Source organism: Paramacrobiotus metropolitanus, unplaced genomic scaffold (assembly GCF_019649055.1).
Source record: "Paramacrobiotus metropolitanus isolate TYO unplaced genomic scaffold, Prichtersi_v1.0 Parri_scaffold0000010, whole genome shotgun sequence".
NCBI lineage: Eukaryota > Metazoa > Tardigrada > Eutardigrada > Parachela > Macrobiotidae > Paramacrobiotus > Paramacrobiotus metropolitanus.
This window is the reverse complement of record NW_026570230.1, coordinates 1,650,751-1,670,145: the sequence shown is the minus strand read 5'-3', so window position 1 is coordinate 1,670,145 and position 19,395 is coordinate 1,650,751. Positions and strand designations below refer to the sequence as shown.

The 19,395-nt window shown below is 42.1% G+C and overlaps 2 protein-coding genes across 3 annotated transcripts; both read right to left on the bottom strand.

The window, feature by feature from the left end:
- Positions 1–2,949: 2,949 nt before the first annotated feature.
- Positions 2,950–6,417, bottom strand: LOC129583210 (protein c-ets-2-A-like). 2 transcript variants are annotated; one of them, XR_008689765.1, is made up of 7 exons: positions 5,961–6,417; positions 5,389–5,725; positions 4,713–4,913; positions 4,090–4,506; positions 3,768–3,914; positions 3,050–3,594; positions 2,950–2,964 (listed from the first exon to the last, which is right to left on the bottom strand). XR_008689765.1 is itself a non-coding variant. In XM_055474905.1 (6 exons), exons 1-6 carry the CDS (start codon positions 6,282–6,284, stop codon positions 3,410–3,412), a joined length of 1,611 nt encoding a protein of 536 aa, XP_055330880.1. In that variant the 5' UTR covers positions 6,285–6,417; the 3' UTR covers positions 2,971–3,409. The 2 variants fall into 2 exon arrangements, 1 of the variants encoding a protein (XP_055330880.1); XM_055474905.1 differs by lacking the exon at positions 2,950–2,964 and having other exon boundaries at positions 2,971–3,594.
- Positions 6,418–7,773: 1,356 nt separating this feature from the next.
- LOC129583208 (son of sevenless homolog 1-like) lies at positions 7,774–19,156 on the bottom strand. Its single transcript, XM_055474904.1, has 16 exons — positions 18,263–19,156; positions 15,575–15,925; positions 15,104–15,184; positions 13,392–13,925; positions 12,935–13,042; positions 12,566–12,830; positions 11,922–12,231; positions 11,334–11,738; positions 11,043–11,217; positions 10,861–10,962; positions 10,498–10,650; positions 10,103–10,282; positions 9,716–10,030; positions 9,084–9,209; positions 8,754–9,009; positions 7,774–8,645 (listed from the first exon to the last, which is right to left on the bottom strand). The coding sequence occupies exons 1-16, from the start codon at positions 18,410–18,412 to the stop codon at positions 8,230–8,232; spliced, it is 3,927 nt and encodes a 1,308-aa protein (XP_055330879.1). The 5' UTR covers positions 18,413–19,156; the 3' UTR covers positions 7,774–8,229.
- Between the last annotated feature and the right edge of the window lie 239 nt (positions 19,157–19,395).

Sequence of the window (19,395 nt, the reverse complement as noted above, 5' to 3'; positions counted from 1 at the left end):
TCGTGGCAGGACTTTTTCAGCACAATGAAATACTTTCACATCAGTGACTGCTTCGGCAGGGAAGGATTGGTAGAACACACAGAGATGAAAATACGAGTATAGAAGTTTACCGACTAGTGTAGTGTCGGGTTACTTTGTCCAAAAGGTCAAACCTACCTAATATATTGTAATAAATACGAGTACGTATAAAAAGTGCATTTTATGGGCTGTTTAAAAACAGCAGTTCTCTAAATACAGCAGGTCTGAAAAAAGCGATTCCGTACGACAAATAACATCATCACTTCAGCACGTAACACATTTCATCAAACCTTCCAAAGAACTCCTGTAAACACGTATGGGCCCATGGGGTATTCAATGCAAAGCGTCTCCTGCACACACGTTCCTTCTGTTGTTCCGAGTACGGAAAAGGCATAGCATTGCCAAATTTCCAGAGAGAGATTTCCCCGTGTGGAGTGGGAGTCGTTCGCCAATTTCTCTCGCTAAGAGTGCAGCCAATTTTCCCCGGCCATGGCTCAAAAGGAAGCGGTGCAAAAACGTATCAGCTACCTTCCAGCTAGATACGAGTGCTGATGCACTTTTTTGTACTCCGCATGTGCGTCAGCGCTATCCGCGGTAACTGACGTGGATTTCAGGTTGGAAACTTGGACATTGGCACACAGCGACAGCGTCAACACAGGTCACATCCCATACTAAGCACATACAGTACCGCGTTTCCAGGCAGAACTCGAGCGCCCATCAGGGCGACGACGTGTGCAATGTTCCCGGGGCTCCAACTTTCAGTCAGCAGAAATACCGTCTAACCCTAATGAGTTGTTCAGGACACCGTGGCGTTATGTTTTCCGGCAAAAAAAGGACACGACAAGCCATGGTGGGCACAAACATATCAACAGGCTTGTAGCACTTGGAACATCTGCTAATTTGGAGAGAACCCACCGTAGAATGTTTGCTTTATTGGCTATTGAAATAAAGACTTCCTAAGGATTAGAGTAGGCGAAATACAGCTCGCGATGATCTGGCATTAAATGACACGCCTGTTTCTCATGCTTTAAATTTAGAAAAAGGCAATTCGGGTTTTTATGGAGAAATCATCGATGTCACACTTTTGCGGGTACCTGTGGAGAGACAACCATGCTCGGTGTGCGAATTTTCATGCACGGAAGTCCATCGATTCTTTTCGTTTCTCCACGAATCCAAGTCATAACGCACGTCTTAATTGACTATTTTCGATCTTGGTTGCCCAGAGAAAGACGCTCCATGACTCGAGCGAGGCGAGGAACAAGAGTTCATCTCCTAACAGGAACGTGCTTCCGGGCACTGCGGAGACAGTAAGCAAACAAACGGTTTCTCGATCTCTAGGATTAAGTTAGTCATTCTGTCAGAAAAATGGTTGTCGAATACTCTTGATATTTTCAATGGAATGTGATGTGAGCCTAAATTTTATGTAAAGGGAGAATTTTCATGTAAAGGGCCAACAGTTTCCTGGACTGGTCAACTGTTATCAAGATGTCTAATAATTTTTTGGGTTGTTTATTTAATGGGTTATTTACTTATTTGTTTAATGGGTTATTTGGTTTGAAAGCTTCGATAAAAAATGTATTTTACCATACTATTTATGAAACGAACTTCGATAAATAACTTTTTTTATTGGTGACTTGTTTTATGGATTGTCTGATGTTTCATCTCGCCATTTTGATTTGTCATCCGCTTACGCCTGATGATTACGGAAACTTTGAATGTTTGTAAGTACGTGCAGATAATATAATAGGTTACGTGATACAATAGGTTTGAAAACGCAAGCAAAACCTAAGTTTGAAAACGGCTTCTTAGAGTACGGTTTGAAATAATCGAGCTGCAGGATTATTTTTAATTTTGAAGGTGCGCATGCTGATAACAGAGTACTCGTCGACTCGATACATCCGGAATATTTTTACAGATATTCTCATGCTTACCTTAGTACGCCACTTACTGGTTGACCAGAACTCCCAGAAGCACCAGATTTTTCATTAGTGCGTTTTATTTTACTTTATTCAGTTCCAATACATTCACCATATTGTTTGCTGTTCAGAACAATGACGGGTTTTAGTTTACTCGAAAGCAGTTAAAACAACTCATTTCCAACCGGTGACCTTTCACAAATAATTAACGAGTCGTTATATATTATGCATGTTTATGTTGAATACATTTCCAAGGTATATCTATATTAACTAAATACTTTAAGCAGCTCATTATAAATGTATTACTCAGCTACTTCCGCCGACGGCTATTTCTTTTCCGATTCATACGAATGGGTCTCCTTTCCGTCCTTCACCTGATGGTGTTCCTTTGTGTGTTCCTTGTGGGTCTTCCCATCGGCAGATTCCCCGCCCGCTTTCGTTTCCTTGCTGAATTCATGCTGCAGTTTACCGTCCTTGATCTCGGTCTTCTCCTTGAGGTCCGTTTTGGTGTGGTCCATGTTAAGGATCGTGAAAGGTTACGGCTATTAAGAAAATGGGTTTAACACGATTTCTCTCGCTTCGGTTTCTGGAGGTTACAAAACGTGAGACTGATGATAAAAATTTTTGGTGATCCACGTCAAAGTAAAGCGGTTGCCAGGCGTCGCTAACGGATTTTGTTTTCATCCTTTACTGGAAATTTCCCAAGCTGTGTATGGTTATAAACCAGCGTTAAAAATAATAAAAATTAAGAACTAACCAGTGTAATAAGGAAGCAGTACGTATTTTTATACTTACTGTTAGTCAGTTTACTAACGCACTTTTTAACTGTACCTCTGTATGTACTCGTACTTTTCTTCCTCAGTTTGTGTTATCCAGGCCTACAACTTGGTAAAATAATGTCACTGAGCTGTTTTTCAGAATAGACACATAAATATACGAGGATTTGATTTATCTTTATCCATGTGTACTTCTACCACACACACGTTGTTTGAAACGTGTTTCGAAGGAATCCGATGCTGGGAAACATGCACTACAATCAGACCATAGAAATCTTTAATTCACCAATAACAAATGATACAAAAAGTTTACACTGGAAAATAAATCAAAATGCTCACTCCACATCAAAGCATCATTTCACACTATACATTTAAATCGATAAAAACTGAACTGCACCGAAATTGACCCATTAAACCCGAAATGTACATAGACGTGCGACAGTAAAGACAAATTCACCACTTGCGGTGATCCCATGCGCTTTACATCCGACGAAAGTATCCAAATAATTTATACATGTATTAAATACGGATTTTACAACGGTTAATTTAACACAGGGAAAATGGCAAACAGTATCCAGGTTTCACCAGACAAAAATATCACCAAAAATCATTAAGCAAAAAACAAAAAGCTTGAGCAAAAAACATCCTGAGTGTTTTCGGCCAATTCCGAGGTAACGGAGTGGAGAGAGATGGGCATTCCTAAACTGCATAGGGCTGACAGAATTGGTAGACCAGTCTCTGTGAGCGCTGTGTCTTTTTCATAATCCCCTTTTTGTAGTACTGACGAATGGACCGGCTCAGTTTGTCGTAATTCATCGCCGGACAGTTCTTCCGTCGGCCCCAGCAGCGTGCCACCCGAATGGAATCTGCGATCTTGAAAATGCCTACGAGCAGTATAAATTAATACACGTTAATTCAGAATAATCCAACGGTGAAGAACAAGATTCAAACATGCTCTACAGGAAAAGAATGAGCACAGCCCTCTATTTAATACTGTTTTCACTTGTACACTCGGAAAAACAGCCAGCAGTAAAAAAACAGAATTTTGCTGGTTTACCCTGCTCACGATCCACCCAGTGAATGGCTGAGGAATAAACTTGCGGCTTCGACAAGAGCTCCTTCAGAAACTGCCATAGGCGAGTGCTGCTACCCTCTGACCGCCCATCGTCCATAGAGTCGTCCATAGTAATGGTTCCACCGCAGCCTATAAAATGCATTGCAGAACTGAGAATATGATAAAATCAATGACTCCAAAGTAATTACAGTAGCGCAGTGTCGTATTTTGCCATTACGCGTTGATATAAACACTTCTTTGGTAGCATTCATTGAAAAAGAATAATCAACTCGCAACGTAATGATACCCTATTGCTCAACTATACCTTGATTGACCATTTCGCAGTCCGAACTTCTGTCACTTCGGTACGAGTTTCCGCAAGAGTCTGGACTTCCGGTGGACACTGGTTGGACTGGCACGACCAAAACGTTCGGGGCGGGAGACGTCGCCAGATAGTTTAAAGTAGGGATGCATCCGGTTGCGGGGTAAGCGTACTGCCCTTGTCCAATGCCTCCCTCGTCAACGTTACGCATCAAACGTGGAACCGGCAAGAAGTCTATTTGCCGCTGTCCAGCAGCCCCATCGTCACGGTTAGGCTCCAAACATGGAACCGGCATGAAATCGATTTGCCGCTGTCCAGCAGTTCCGTTGATAAGGTTAGATTCCAAGCGTGGATCGTTGTTTATCATCTCCTGCTGCTTCTCGTTATCCACAGTTGGTTTAATGTCGGCAATTCTGGCCGCTTAAACAATAAAGTACGATAAATATCTGCCATAAATCAAATTATTTCACATTAGGCGATGTATAAGCATTAATAATTAACACCGGTTCGAAGTTCGCATTAATGTGGTGCAAAGCAGGATACTCGCAGATACTTATGATAAACAGAACTACGAGTAAGTAGTCTTTATCTACGAGTACTAAGAAATGCGAAACTTGTAAACCTACCTGAGCGCCACATGCCGAAAAGCGACCAGAGATACTCGCCACAAATCGGAGCCAGCCTCTTGAAGTCCTCTTGTTGCAGACGGACCAACTGGGCACCGTCGAAATCGAATTTGCGAAAGTCAATGGAATGGCACAGATTATTACGCTGACACGTCCAAATCAACCATGCACGAGCTTGGCTGTTTGTCCAGGAACTTGGCTCTAGTAAACAAAAATATGCAATAAAAAAATTGCTTTTTACAAAATTAATAGCCTTTTTCTCCCATGTTAGTCTATAACCTCGTGCAGCTAGGACATCCCTGATTGTTGTACACATTAAGCTCATTAAACAAACAAACAAATAACTGTAACCATATTTTACAAATGACAAAAAAGTTGTTTCTATGTAAATACTCGTACAGAACATTAATGCTGTAATTTCCGTACATGAATTACGTGAATTTACACAAAGTAAGGAAGTACACAAATAGTGGATCACAAATAATTTACAATGGAACTAACCTCTATTTTTTCTAAAAAATGAAAATGTAATTTGTAGTAAAATTATAATGTGTTGATTTAATTGCACAAAATTTTGCTCCGAACGTATGGTTGAAACTAGCACTGCAGACTGTAAGTACTACATTTTACATCTAAAATTAATTTACAATAAAGCAAACGAACGATCTTGACTAACCTGGCGGTATCCGTAGCACTGTACATGTAGTGGACATCTCGGCCAGGGCCTGCTGCATCGCCAGTTGTTCAACTTGCTCGGTCTTCGGCAGGCTTCGGCTGGGATGTGCAGCAGCACCAGCGCTGCGCTGAGAGCGGCCTCGCTGGGAGACCGGCGTCGGTCTGGGTGTCGTGGTGGCATCCAGGTAATTCTGACCATCCACAGTGGTGTAGTTGGATGAGTGCATGATGACGCTGATGTACTGGCGGTTCCCATTGGGCGGCGGAGTTGTCGACGGCGAATGCGTAACTTCGCATCCGCTGAAGATGCTGCTGGCGCGGGAGACTGTTTCCAGAGACTACAATCCAGTCAAAACAGTACATAAAAACTGATTGGTTGTAGGTAGAAATTTTGCTTTTAATGGTGTTTCTTATATTAATAACAACTGGATGACTGCAAAACGTATTCTCGAAAAAGCCCAGTAAGCCATTGCAGCGCATATTCAAAGTTACCCGGTTGCAGATTAATAACTCTCCCACAAAACCCGCGCTAAAAAGAACAGCTAGTACAGGGAGCTTGCCGTGCGCGCATACCTGTTGGTGTCCACAATCCGAAAACTGATTCACGACTAGCTCAACGTCGCTCCCCGATTCCCTCCCGGCAGGCACATAGTCACGAGGAGAATATTGTGATAGTACGGGAGAATACGGAGGGGAAGAGAAATCAGTCGCATACGCAGCCCCGGCATACGTCAGATCCGTGTAGGACACGGTTTCGTCCATCGCGGCACTGTGTTCCACTGCTTGCAGTGCTGGTGGAAAAGCGGCCACAATTTCACCCAAACCTTCTAGAAATTCCGCGGCACTTTGCAAACCAGATGATGGCGGAAGCGGAATTTCTAGTTCCCGGATATGCATGTTTGAAAAAATGGACGACAGTGCAAGCGCAACCAGCAGTTATACGGATGTATAAATCAAAAACTCAAAATATGATATCAAATCCTGAGCGAAAAGCCAAAAAGATTCTTCGACGTACTAGTACAACCGCAAACTGCAAGCACACGTACTGTACGGCCAGCGCCAGCCAATACTAGCCACTGGTGAACAATGCAAGAGGCGCGTATGGTGGTTAGGTCAACGGCCAAGCTCAGCCTGCTCAGTTTACTTTACGTTGTACTGGATTTGTTATCAATTGCCAATGTTGCGTGCGCGGTAAATTCAACGAAATCATAATGATTTTTCACTTCTACATTTTCTCAAAATCCAAGAAAATTTACAGTCTGTCTTCTTACTAATACTGCATTCTCTGAGCACTCTTTGTTTGTGTCTTAAACTTGCACAACAATGCTCATAGTTCTGTGTCGTAAAATCCATTACAGTAAATTCGTTGAAGTCTAAAGTCAGTTTTGTAACAGAGTTCAAATTGACCAACGTGAGTGCCGAGTCTGCCGACCCATTAGATTCTAATTTGGGAAAAACAATTACGCCGTAAGATCGAATTTTGTTTTACACGGTCCTGCAGTAAATACAGGTCGGTCGCGCCAAGTGTGGACAGTAACAAAAAATTCCCAGCTGTTACCGTTGAACCCCAAAATGCTTTCGTTATTCTCATATGATAGTTCTTTATCTACAGCAACTTTTTTAGTCATATTTCTGGATTAGAAGCCAATATGCAAGGATCGGGAGTCGAATTTTAACTTTCAATTTTTTCACAAAAATCGCACTGCTTAATAAGAAATATTCATGATCAGTCAGTAATCTTTTAAAAATTGTGAGTGGTTGAGAACTACCAACTGATTAAGTGGTCTTACAAAGGTACTTTTCTACCTTCCTTTAAATTGCTAACATCTTACCCAACGCGAGCCGCGCTCCAGGCAACCACATTCTTTTGAAGGTGGCTTTTAACATACAGGTCTATGGGCGATATATCTTTTTTCGAAATTTCCAAGAGCACGGATAGCGCAAGATTCTTTTGCTTACCCACAAAGAACACCTTTCGGGTCACTCAATAGTTTTCAAAAAAGTTCTTACAAAAAGATCACCTCTTGAATTTTTTAGAAGGGCAGTTATAAACACCCGAAAAACGCCCGCTACCCTCCTTCCTTAAGCTCCACCCCGCCCCCTACGAACACGTTAGAAGATTCCGGTTTTATTAATATTTTGTCCGCAAGGAAAAGTTACACAAGAAAAGTGCAAAGTTAATGTTAATACTACTTACAGGAATATATTAAAATTTACTTTGTGCAACTGTCCACACTTGGCGCGACCGACCTGTATTTCGCTACTTATTAAGTCCGTATCATTGCAAATTTTCTAACCATGTCTTTATTCTTCTCGCCTTCTTTCGGTTCGGGATCTAAAGACCTTTTGATTAAATTCCCTTCCATAAGAAAATATAAAAATTAATTCTTCATTCAGAATCGACCATCGCTGTGTTCCACCGAACAGTTACGATTACAGCCAAATTTAGACCAAATCACCAGCGAACAAATTCTCCAGCAATCCCAAAACACGAGAGAAAAAACTTCAAAGCAATTAACAAAAAATGTACATGCAGGATGCGTTTTTAAAAAAAACCGTTAAATTAAAATTACAAAAAATTCTAGTTAAATCACCGTAGATGTATAATGAAGAATGCCCGGGAGATAAGTATTCTGTGTAAAATCTAAAACGTCAAAAACCTACCAACAAAATCTGCACCCGCATGCGCACATACAACACACACCTAATCCCAAGGAGGGCGGGAGAGGTCGGGTTGGAAAGACCACGGGTTCGCTATTGGGGGGTCCGGGGACAAATACGGCCAAAAGATCACAAAAAACAACCAACAAAAAGAGAAACAAAAGTACACATACACAAGCTCTTATTGACTGTGCTTCCGCTGCTGATTGAAGGGAGGATTCAGCGACCGGCGCGTCTTCTCCGGCAGCGGCGGCGGTGGACCCGGCGGCGACGTGTCCGGATGGTGGTGGGCCCGCGGCGGCAACGGCGGGGCCTCCTCCAGCGGCGGCTCATCGAACGGTCCGTCCGTGGTGATCTGCGGCATGGAGCCGTAGGGAGGAGCGGTTTTGGGCGGCAGCTGGGGCGGCGTGTCGAAGGTGAAGTGCTGCGGGACGTAGCGCGGGCTGGTGTTGCCGGCCAGGAAGGAGTGCAAGTGCGAGAAGGGTGTCGGCTGAGATCTGGGTGAGCGGCTGTCGGTGCTGGAGGCAGTCACCGGCACCTGAGACATTTGGGATTTGATCGTCCGCGGCGGGACCGGAGGGGCTTCTTGGTCTCCACCTGCAGGTGCACAAATACACAGGTAAACACTAATACAAAATGACAGGAAAAAATGAGAAAACAAAGTGGGAAAATTAGATAAAATTGTTCCTGCATTATATAACGCACCTGGTGGCCGCGTCAATGTATTGCAGTTCAAACCACTGCCGTTGGCCATGTCGAAGCTGTGCGGCGTGGTCGGCGTGGCGGGTGAGGAGGCAGCGGACGGCGTCTCACTTTTGTCCTCCACGGTCCGCAGTCCCATCGGCGACGTGGCGAACGACTGGATGCTCATGGTGGACGTCGCCTGGCTCATGCCTTTTTGAGTCGGCAAGTTGCCGGGACGGCGTTTTGGAGGTGCCAGGGGGAAATTAAAGCGCTTGGGCTAATCGACAAACCGCAATTATTGTCAAGTACTTCACAACAATTAGAGCAACACAATTGGTATCGCAAGCTTACGAAAAAGGGAGGCGTTTCACAGTTACGGGGCTCGATTTTCTGCGACTGGTTGTAGAGAAAATCAACTAGTTCTTTCTCGCTGATCTGACCAACGTCCTCGTACGGATCCAATTTTTCCAAATATTCCTACACAAAGAACATTCAGAACTATACAATAGATCTGTTATAACCCAATTTGTTTTTCACAGCAATGCAAACGTAATGGCTGCACTTAATACTGATTGCGTCTAATACGGATTGCGTCTCGTCTAATGCTGATTAATGTTTCAGAAACTGCACATATAATAAAATTAATACACACACAAGATTACTTAACTAGAAATATGTAATACCTACTGCAACAACAATGCAAAACGGGCAGACAAAAAGGCCCAGCGCATTAATTATATGAAGAAACACAAGAGCATAAAGAAGCATTAACAAAAGTATACAGAAGAAAAAATAAATACGCCAATATACGTCAGAGGGGATACAGCAAACATCTGCCATAGTAGCATGCTAAGAGTCGTGTGTCATAATCCCAATAACCAATAAGAAAAAGCAAATGAAAGTATGAAACCATACATGCCTTGCAATTAATAATTGTCGTGAACTTGTGAAGTAACTAAACCGTTATACACATTTGCTCGTACCATAATGTGAGGCTCCAGGCGTCGGCAATACGGCTGATTTTGATACTGCAGATTGCCAGCCACAATGTCCGCGATCTTCCGACGCTTATTGAAGTTAATCAGCTGTTCATGAAACACAGTCTGGTCGCGGGAAGCAATGAAATTAGTATTGCCTTCTTCAGCATGCAGTAACTGCGTCAGATAGATGCCCATGAAAGGAATACACGGAGGATCAATGGAGCGCAAGCGTTCGAAAAATGCCTTTCCGTGATTCTCTGATACACTCAATTTATCAGCTCCTTCCAGTATTTTATTGTATTTCGGGCTCAGCTTGCTCTAGAAAAACAACAACATGAAATAAGATGAACGGTGCGATTTATTACAAGCAGTCCACAGTTAAAATTGTACTTTGGTGCAGTTCAATCGATGTATGGACGAATTGCTAAATGCAGACAAAATTTCCACCACGCTACTGAAATTGTTGAGATTCAAACATTCCTGCATAATTTCAATAATCCTGGCCATAACGGCCACACGCTCTTCAAGATTTTCCGTCATCAAAATGTATTTCACGAAGTACAAGGTAATCTGCAAAATAACAGATGTTATTGAACCACACTTTGCTACGATTAGATTTTGGGTGGTCCACCGGTACACATCGCCGATGTGTACTGGTGGATCACCCACAATCACATCAGACAATATCCATACTTCTACAGATCACATAATTATTTCAATGCTTTAATGCTATACGAATTATCATTACTTCAGTACACATATACTGTATTTATATTTTGTTGTACCCGAGTGGACAGCTGAATTAGTTTCTCCAAGTTGGGCGATGAACCATCCTTATTTTTGCGACTGTTCCACTGTACCAATTCCGATGGTTTGATGGATCGATAGATTTCGAATTCCATTAGCGTCAGCTGTCGCGCAACTTCCGTTGGATGCAACTGGGTAGCAAAATAACAATAATAATATTGTAATGTGTCGTTAATCTTGAAAGTATCAGAACGAACCCAATAAGCAAAGTGATAAATATTAGTCACTTTGTAACAAGTAATTACGGTAATCGTGTTAAACAGTAACAAGACAAGCTCAGCCGAAAAAGGTAGATTCTCATCGCCCGACATAACGTTATGCAAACTTTATAGCAGACGTACCGTCATTAAATTAATCCCGTATTCATCGGTATCCAAGTGGTGTTCAATGTCCGGAGGGGCAGTTGGAAAGACGTATTCCCGAGGCGAATCTTTTTTGCATTCCTATAAATAAAACTCATGTTTTAAAAGTAAAATTACGAAACCAACTTCATATCTGGAGTCACCGCAGCAAAATAAATTACCCTCCGCTTCAGAATTTTGTCGATGGAATCGATGATCTTTTTTCTTCCAGTTTGGTGACGTTGAAAATTCTGGCAGTCGTTCTTTAGAAACTCTCGCAGACGTTTCAATATTCGTGGATCATTCTCAAAATCCAAGAAATGATTGTCCACCCACTGTCGCATTACGTTCAAAACCCTACCAGAAACAAAAATATCCAATCATTCACTTTTTTTTACACAACGAACACGATAGAACACGGTGCGCACGCAGGTTCACAACAGCTGTTTTAACAATCGATGACGTCAAAATACCTGAACTGGACAGGTTGACAGTATTCCTTCTGAAAGCGTTTCTTCGATAGGATGGAACTGAAACCTGTCAGCGGCGCGGCATTATCATCAGCCGGCTGGGGAATATTAAAGCGTTCAATGAGCAAATCCAGGAGACGCGCCGGCTCCGTAAATGAGCGAAACGTTATGAGAAAGGTTCGGACGAAATTATGATCGAAATATAAATGGTAGGTCAAACGCTCGATCAGCTTATGCAGCGTGGCACCCTTTATACAGGGAATTCCGTCCACCGGGGAGGATTCCTCGAAAACGATATTGTCCGGTCCGTCTGGCTCGGAAAACGGATAAAACTCTGGTAAAGGCAACCGCAGCGGATGCTCTTTGTCTTCATCCTCTAGAGCCTTTTCCAGTTTCTTTTCCAGTGGACTACCGGCAAAAAATCGTTTAAAAAAATACAAACACAGGATCCAGTAAATATTGGACAAGCAAAATAGTACTTGTTGAAGCAGATACATGACGATTCGAAGAAAGACAAAGACAGCAGCATGGCGTTGAATACAAATTACCGAAAAATTTCGATTTCGATGTGCTATCCAGCTTTTACTGTACCTCTTCAGCAGTAGCCCATAAAAGCAGCTGAGCCACATTTCCCGCTCTTCGCACGTCTTCATGCAGAGAATGACTTCCGGTTCCCGATGATCACCAGATCTCAATTCGATAGCAAACCGCATATCACCGCTATCCTCCAGCGGGATCACTTGCAGTCGACTGATGGGGATTCGCTCCTTGAGATTATAATCCGGCAGGGCCAGCCCTGGCTTTTTCTGGGGTTTCGGTTTGCATAGAACGGCACAGCTATCAAAGAGATACATTCGCCGGTCCGTCCGACCCCCGTTTCTCCATTTCCATACATCACCTTCTACAAATGAAGCACAAAACCGGTGAAAAATAAAACCTCCAGAGCACAGAAATACGCCATAAACCGCACAGTATATCCACAAAACTATTTGCCGAACCAAATTTTGTATCAAAAAGTCTATGCCTTACTGCCTGAAAAAGTTATCAAGTGTCTCAGGTTAACAGCTCGAACACGCCTAACTTTCCGAAGCGAAGGAAACAAGCAGTGTTGCATAGTAATTCAATACTTGCAGAATAGTTCTTATAGAAATCTTTTGTTACTAGAAATCTATGAGATGCACAAACAAATACGGAAGCGGTAATACACAATACAATAGAAATTCAACTTCACCAACCATAAATCAGCTCCATGCGCAACTGCGTGCAGTCCTTCATGTCCAAGCCTTCAACCGACTTGAAAACATCCTGCACCCTCTCCAGCATCGACTGACGATTCGAACGACTTCGCGCCAAATACTGCGTCACCCAGCGAGCTTTCAAAGTATTGTGCGGTAATAAAAGTAATCTCTTGGTGTTATCACTGATGGGTTCGAGTATTCCCAATGCGTCCACAATCGGTTCCGCGTCACCGCCGTTGGCCTCTTCATCATTCTGCTTTGTCTGTAAATTCCGAGAGCACATCTCAAAATACAATTTTGAGGTATAAAGCTGCGTAAGAATATAAGCATATCAGGTATAAGGTAGCTTAATTCCATAAAAGTTACCCGTAGAGCCTCGCAGCAGTCATAGTATTGTGAAATCCGCGCAACGGGGCTAACCAGTAGCCGCGGGAGGACATATCGTACTGCGTCAACGAACCATCCGCCAATAACCTATGAATAAAAATTTTAATTAAGTACCATAATAACAATAACTAACCAAGTTATCAAGCCGATTCCAATGTTAAAACTAAAACACATATTCCAATAATTATGCTAAACTGCAATAACGGAAAAGCTACAATAAAAATCACAATGAAAAACAAAAATCACAATATGCTAGAAATACACTCACGTAAAAAGCTACAACAAAGTCACAATAAGAAACATTATTAAAGTGGTCTACTAAGAAATAATAAATCACTCACAAAATTTATAACGCGGTTCACGGATGATAGATAATTATACGAGTACCAATTAAAAGCTACAACAACCACAACTCGAATGACAAGCACGAGCTTACTTTAAAAAAATATTCCATCGTCGGCTTCCTGGCCAGGACTTCCTTGATAGCCCCATCACACGTCAGCTGACTGGAGGACTCGGCGCCGCCCCACTGATGCGGCGCATCCAGCAGCCGCTTAGCATAATCCTCCATGCCGCCAAACTCCCCGGCTTCCGCCATCTCCTCAAAGGCCCCCCACACATTGAACGTCCCACTCTGCCCGTCCATCTCCACCGTATCCTCCAGCAGACTGAGAAAATTGAGCGACGTCTCCAGCGCCTCATCCACTTTGAGGAAGATGGCCTTCAGCTCTTCATCGGTAATGCGATCCCGCTCACGGCCCGTCTCCTCGCATTCCAGGTTGTAGCGGGCGAAAACATCCTGGAACACCTTGATGATCATCCGCAGTTCACGCGCGTAGGCCCGCTCGTCCTGGATCAGATCCTTGACGATGTCGTCGTACGTTAGGTCGGTTTTGATTACCGGACGCTCGTCCGACGTCAGCAACGACGACATCTCCTCGTCTTGCAGGCCGAACAGCTGGGTCAGACTCTGTCACGACACACGTCACAATGAAAAAAATGACCAGAAATAAAACATATGCAAAACAAAAAAAAACTAGCGTGAGATTTTCTTACGTCATAGCGCTATAATCATACCTGTACGACATTACGCAGGCGAACATTATGTAAATATTCGAAGGTCCCAATTTCTAGTGACCTTGACATTTTACAAAGGGCACTGCACGAAGCAATCCCAGACAGCTAGAATTTCTACAGAAGAATGCAAATAGAGGCCGCTCCAGACGGGATCATTGCACGGTGAGATTTAGACAGCGCAAATGCTCCTACTACCCTGGTGAAGATATCAGATAAACTAACCGGGATCACCAAAATCAACTGTCTATCGTGATAACACGATAAACAGCTGATGCAGACATGCAGCACCTTGAGCACTTACTGTACTGCATGATCCGCACGATCCCACTTACTCTACATGCTTCTAGTCTGTAACTACCCATTAAAATGATATTTAAAGCTCCTGTCTGACTTTTGTTATCGCAGGTACCATCTCGTCCCTAGGCGGCTATTTTGTACGGATGACTGTGAAAAGTGTAAACTACGTCATCCGTACGTACGTGGTACAAGTGCCTTTACGCGAACAATTTTGCCAAAATGCAGAGTCAATTTTTCAAAGTTAATTTAAATTTTCACATCCGTGCACTGATAGCACTGATAAACTAGATAGAGACAAGTAACTAAGGTACTGAACCTTATTCAGAGCAAAGACGGCCGTAAACCTGATAACACTACTCTAATACGCAAAGCCAATGCTTTTGTATGCTGATGCCGATGCGGAACAAAACCAAAACACCAAAATCGAACGATACGGTATACTAAAGCATCGGCATTGCAAACCCAACAGTGTAACGCAAGTTGTTCAAATTAAAAGATAAAGATGTTTAAACAGCAAGATGTTTAAATTCAAAAAAAACGCGCGACTTTCAACAGGAACGAGTCATAGATCTGGAAATTCTGATACAAACACCTATTTTCATACAGCGCTTATTGCTAAATAAAGACTCGAGTCCCGACAACGCATACTGTGCCTTTAGTCTGTTTATGTCTACACAATATTCATTCATGGAATGAAAAAGAGATTTAAATGATCACAGTTGCAGCACGTAAAAATAAATCGAGATGAAAGCAGATCAAAACGACGTCACCAACCTGGCTAATTGCGGTGGTGACTTTGATATCCTCCGTTCGAACTTCCGCTCGGCCAAGCTTGACCAGGTAGTGAACAACACGCTAAAACACATCACCACAATCAACTATCACGCTGCGTGAGCAATACGAGAAAACCCAAAAATTCCCTCTAGGGCTGTTGCAGCGAAAACAATCCAATTAAGCATTTTAACGATCGCGAACGGCAAACGTTCATACAGCACTGACCTTGCTTCGCTTCGACCATCGCTTAGAAAATTGAACTGATAAACGTACAATATATTACTCGTACTGCCAAAAAAAGATTTCGAGCAAGACCAAAATTCATTAGACAAAACACGTGAGCCCAGAAAATCCACTCGATAATATCAGAAAATCAAATGACCTATTTTATTTTTAATGGCAACATATGAATTAACTGTCGTAAAAGGTTGAAAACGCCCATCTCATGCGGATTGTATTTTGTAATCTCACCCGAAACGTCTCTTGTGCGATCGTTTCTAATACCGCACAGGCAAAACTAGTTAGGAGGAATTCTTTGTCATCGGGAAAATATCGCTTCTGGACGGCAACTCTGACGTCCTCACCGGGAAATCCCTTCCATGTTTTCCTCGCTTTCTTATCTTTCTTCAGCACACTGCTATCAATACCCTCCTTCAGATCGGGAAAGATTTTTTCGGCACGGTGCTCCAAATCGGCCACTTTACTAGGCTGACCGGCTGATAACAATTGTAATAAAAAGTCCAAACGATCACTAATAAACATCAAAGCTTCCGGCGTCGCTCGACATATCCCATCTTTGTTAACCGGATAATTGGATAATAACTGCAAAAATCTTCGTCAAATCTGTACAAATAACACGCTAACAAAAATCAAAACCACTTAATTAGCAAATACGAAAGCCGAAGATGCGTAAGATTAGAGCAATACCCAACAACAGCGTACTAGTTTCATCGAAAAAATTCGTAACCGAAGGCTAGTTACGCCAAATACGCTACATACCCTACGAGTAGACTATAATTATCAAATAAAATCTAATTACAGAATTAGATCAAATTAACCGATGTAATAAAAGAAAATTCAGTCAGCACCACGTTATTAAATTATGACAACAATAAATATCACATAATTATTTAAGAGTGCTGCGTCGATATTTTGTATCTGGATTATATTTTCGAAGTGCATCGCAACAATATACGCCGAGTATATTTATGTTTATTGAACGCTTCACTGGATCGCAACCGGATCCAGACGTAACAATTAAGTATTCCGTTAAGTATGTCGAAAAATAATTAGCAGGAACAAAAGCACCGAAACTGAGCATTTGCTAATAATGTTTCGTAACTGCTTCGCTATTCTGTTATGCAAAAATTTCCGTCAATTAAAGCGTTCTCGTAAACCATGATCACCCCATTTTCAGCGATCCGCAAGATTAAACTATGTGTCTTTAGCGATGAGTCAGAAAATTCGAACGATGACTACGAGCTTTCCGGTATGTTCATTTGCAGCGAAGCGTAGCCTGGTTTCAAACAGCAAGTATGCGTGTTTTCGTCATTGCACTCATCCGACTGTCAGAAGTGATGGCATCTCATGAAACAGTGAAACAATACTAGCTCAGCAGCTACTAATTTCAGAAATTACAAATTTTTAAATTACCCAGCATTAGGAAAACAAAACAAATACAGTTGGGACTCAAAAACTGATAAAATTCCCGGACAGTATTCAAAAAAATAAAACACAATGCCCATGAAAAGTGTTTTCAGAAATGCTTTTACGAGCGCCGGTCAAAACAGTCCTGCGTAATGGCTTTTAAAAAGCCGCAAACATTTCGAATGCGTGAAAACGACGCTCTGGAACGTTACCGCGTATTCATTATTAATGGCTAATTAGAACGATCCCAGTGCTCCAAGCACTGCCAAAAATGAAAATCGTTCAAGATCGAAACATTTACTTTCTAAGTTTCGGAAACACTAGCAAAGATCAACAAATTAGATTAACCGTGTACGCCTTAACCGTGTCCGACCATTTCGGCATAGTGACATTTCGGCATAGGACATTTCGGCATAAGACATTTCGGCATGAGGACATTTCGGCATGAGGACATTTCGGCATGTGGACATTTCGGCATACGGACATTTCTGCATAATACTGTTGTTTTCTAACGTTTTCTATTTAAATTCGGCCTGCGTCCTGTGGACAGCGTCACTAAAATGCGATCTGTGTATTCTTAGATCTTCCTATGTTTTCTTGGCTTTCTTAGGCTTCCTTATGTTTTCTTAGGTTTCTTAGGTTTTCATAGGTTTACTTAGGTTTTTTAGGTTTCTTTGGTTTTTCAGGATTTTTAGGTTTATATATATTTTTAGGTCTTCTTGGTTTTTCTAAAGTTCCTTAGTTTTATCAAATCCTCGAATTTTTACATACGATTTTTCAAGTTTTCTACTGCATCTTATGTCTTCCTGCATTCCATTATTTCTATAAGGCTTTTGGTTTTTGGATGTTTGATATGTTTTGGTTTGCTAGGTTTTAGGATTTCTACTTACTCAATTTTTTGAAATTCTGTGCGTTTCCCTTCACTTTCTTAGATCGAGTACAATTCATTGGCATATTATAGGTTTCTTACCATGGTCATCATTTTATTAGCAGAAGCCAGTTACCATGCATGAGTTTTACAACAAAAACAGTTTTACAATAACAAAATTTCTTCTAATTTATCCGCTCTGCTCTTTTCATTTATCCGCTCTGCTCTTAGGTATTATCAGTTAACTAGATTTTATGCCGAAATGTCCGTATGCCGAAATGTCCCTATGCCGAAATGTCCTTATGCCGAAATGTCTTATGCCGAAGTGTCCAATGCCGAAATGTCCCTATGCCGAAATGTCGGTACGCCAGATTAACTAATGATAATCATTCCGCATTAAATATCCTTTACTCAAAGAAACCAATTTCCATATTTTTCAAGAAAGGCTACAAGCAATCTGCAATGTAAGCAAATTTATTACAGTAAAACGAGCCTACCAATATCTGCTTACTGTAAGATCAAGCTTATACAATTTAAATGCAAAATCGTTTTAGACAATTTATCAGTAAGCTAATCAGTTTTTAATAAAGATCAATTTACTAATTAATTAATTTAATTTTTACAAGTTTCCCCAGCCAGCTTACTTCTCTTAATGGTGCATGCCAAGACTGCAGCCACTTATTCCGATCCGTATCCACAACCGATCCCGATCGGCCATTGAGCGGAAGGACGATGGCGTTAGGCGACATGGGAGCTTTGGGGCTCAAAGAATCCAACGGCATAGTCAACTTCATAACATGCGCTCAGAACGGCACGACGCCCAGTCCCAGGTGAAAAGCAGAAAAACAGACCAAATTCCAATAAGAATGCCAGATGATCACCGAGCACTGACTGCTGCACACCGTCGTCGTCGACCGCATCGACACAATAAGGGGGGCGAAAATCCCGTGAAGAAAAATCCAATATACGGCTCAAAATATAAAACGCAGATGAATAATTAACGGGGGAACATGTCTAAAACAGGCCCACGGAACTACGTCATTGCTTGTTGACGTTCTTATTAACGGTGGTGGGATTATCTGCTCGGAGCCATGCAGCCAGCCCATTCGCTCGCTTCCCTATCGGCCCGTGCTGGCTCTCTCACCTGCACGCGTTTACGCATGTGCCGTTCCGTTATTTGCGTACAACAGTCAAATTATTGAGGCCGACGCAACCAGGAATATCATGAATCGTGATAATACCCCAGCCAGGTGATGACAAGTTTAGTCAGTGTGTCAGTGGCGATAACAAGGGCATATATATTGCGTTCCTCGAAAATGTGACTGAATCTCACGAAACACACTCTGATGGAAACACGGAAAGGAAGTGTCTAATCCTACACTTTTCAGATGAGAAAGACAAGATCGCTGTGTCGATCAAGAAAAGGGGAAAAATTTTTGTTAACAAGAAAGCATCCATCAGTTTAAATTTGAAACAACATGATTACACGCGTGCTGCTGCGACGTTATTCGGTCTTTGACTTTGCCTTTTCATGCCGAGAAAAAATCTGGAGCCAGACAGACGGAAAGTAAGTAGTATGAGTTCGGGGTGAGTAAGCAGACAACACGTACAGCGACTACAGACTACAGTAGTGTTGCCCCTACACTTGAAATTCCGCGAGATTTGACTGGATCATTTTTTTAACTCTTCCAAAAAATAAGAAAAATTGAAATTTCAAATCATTGGAAGATAGAGTGGAAATTGAATATCTTTCTGACGAGTTGGGTGGATATCCGGT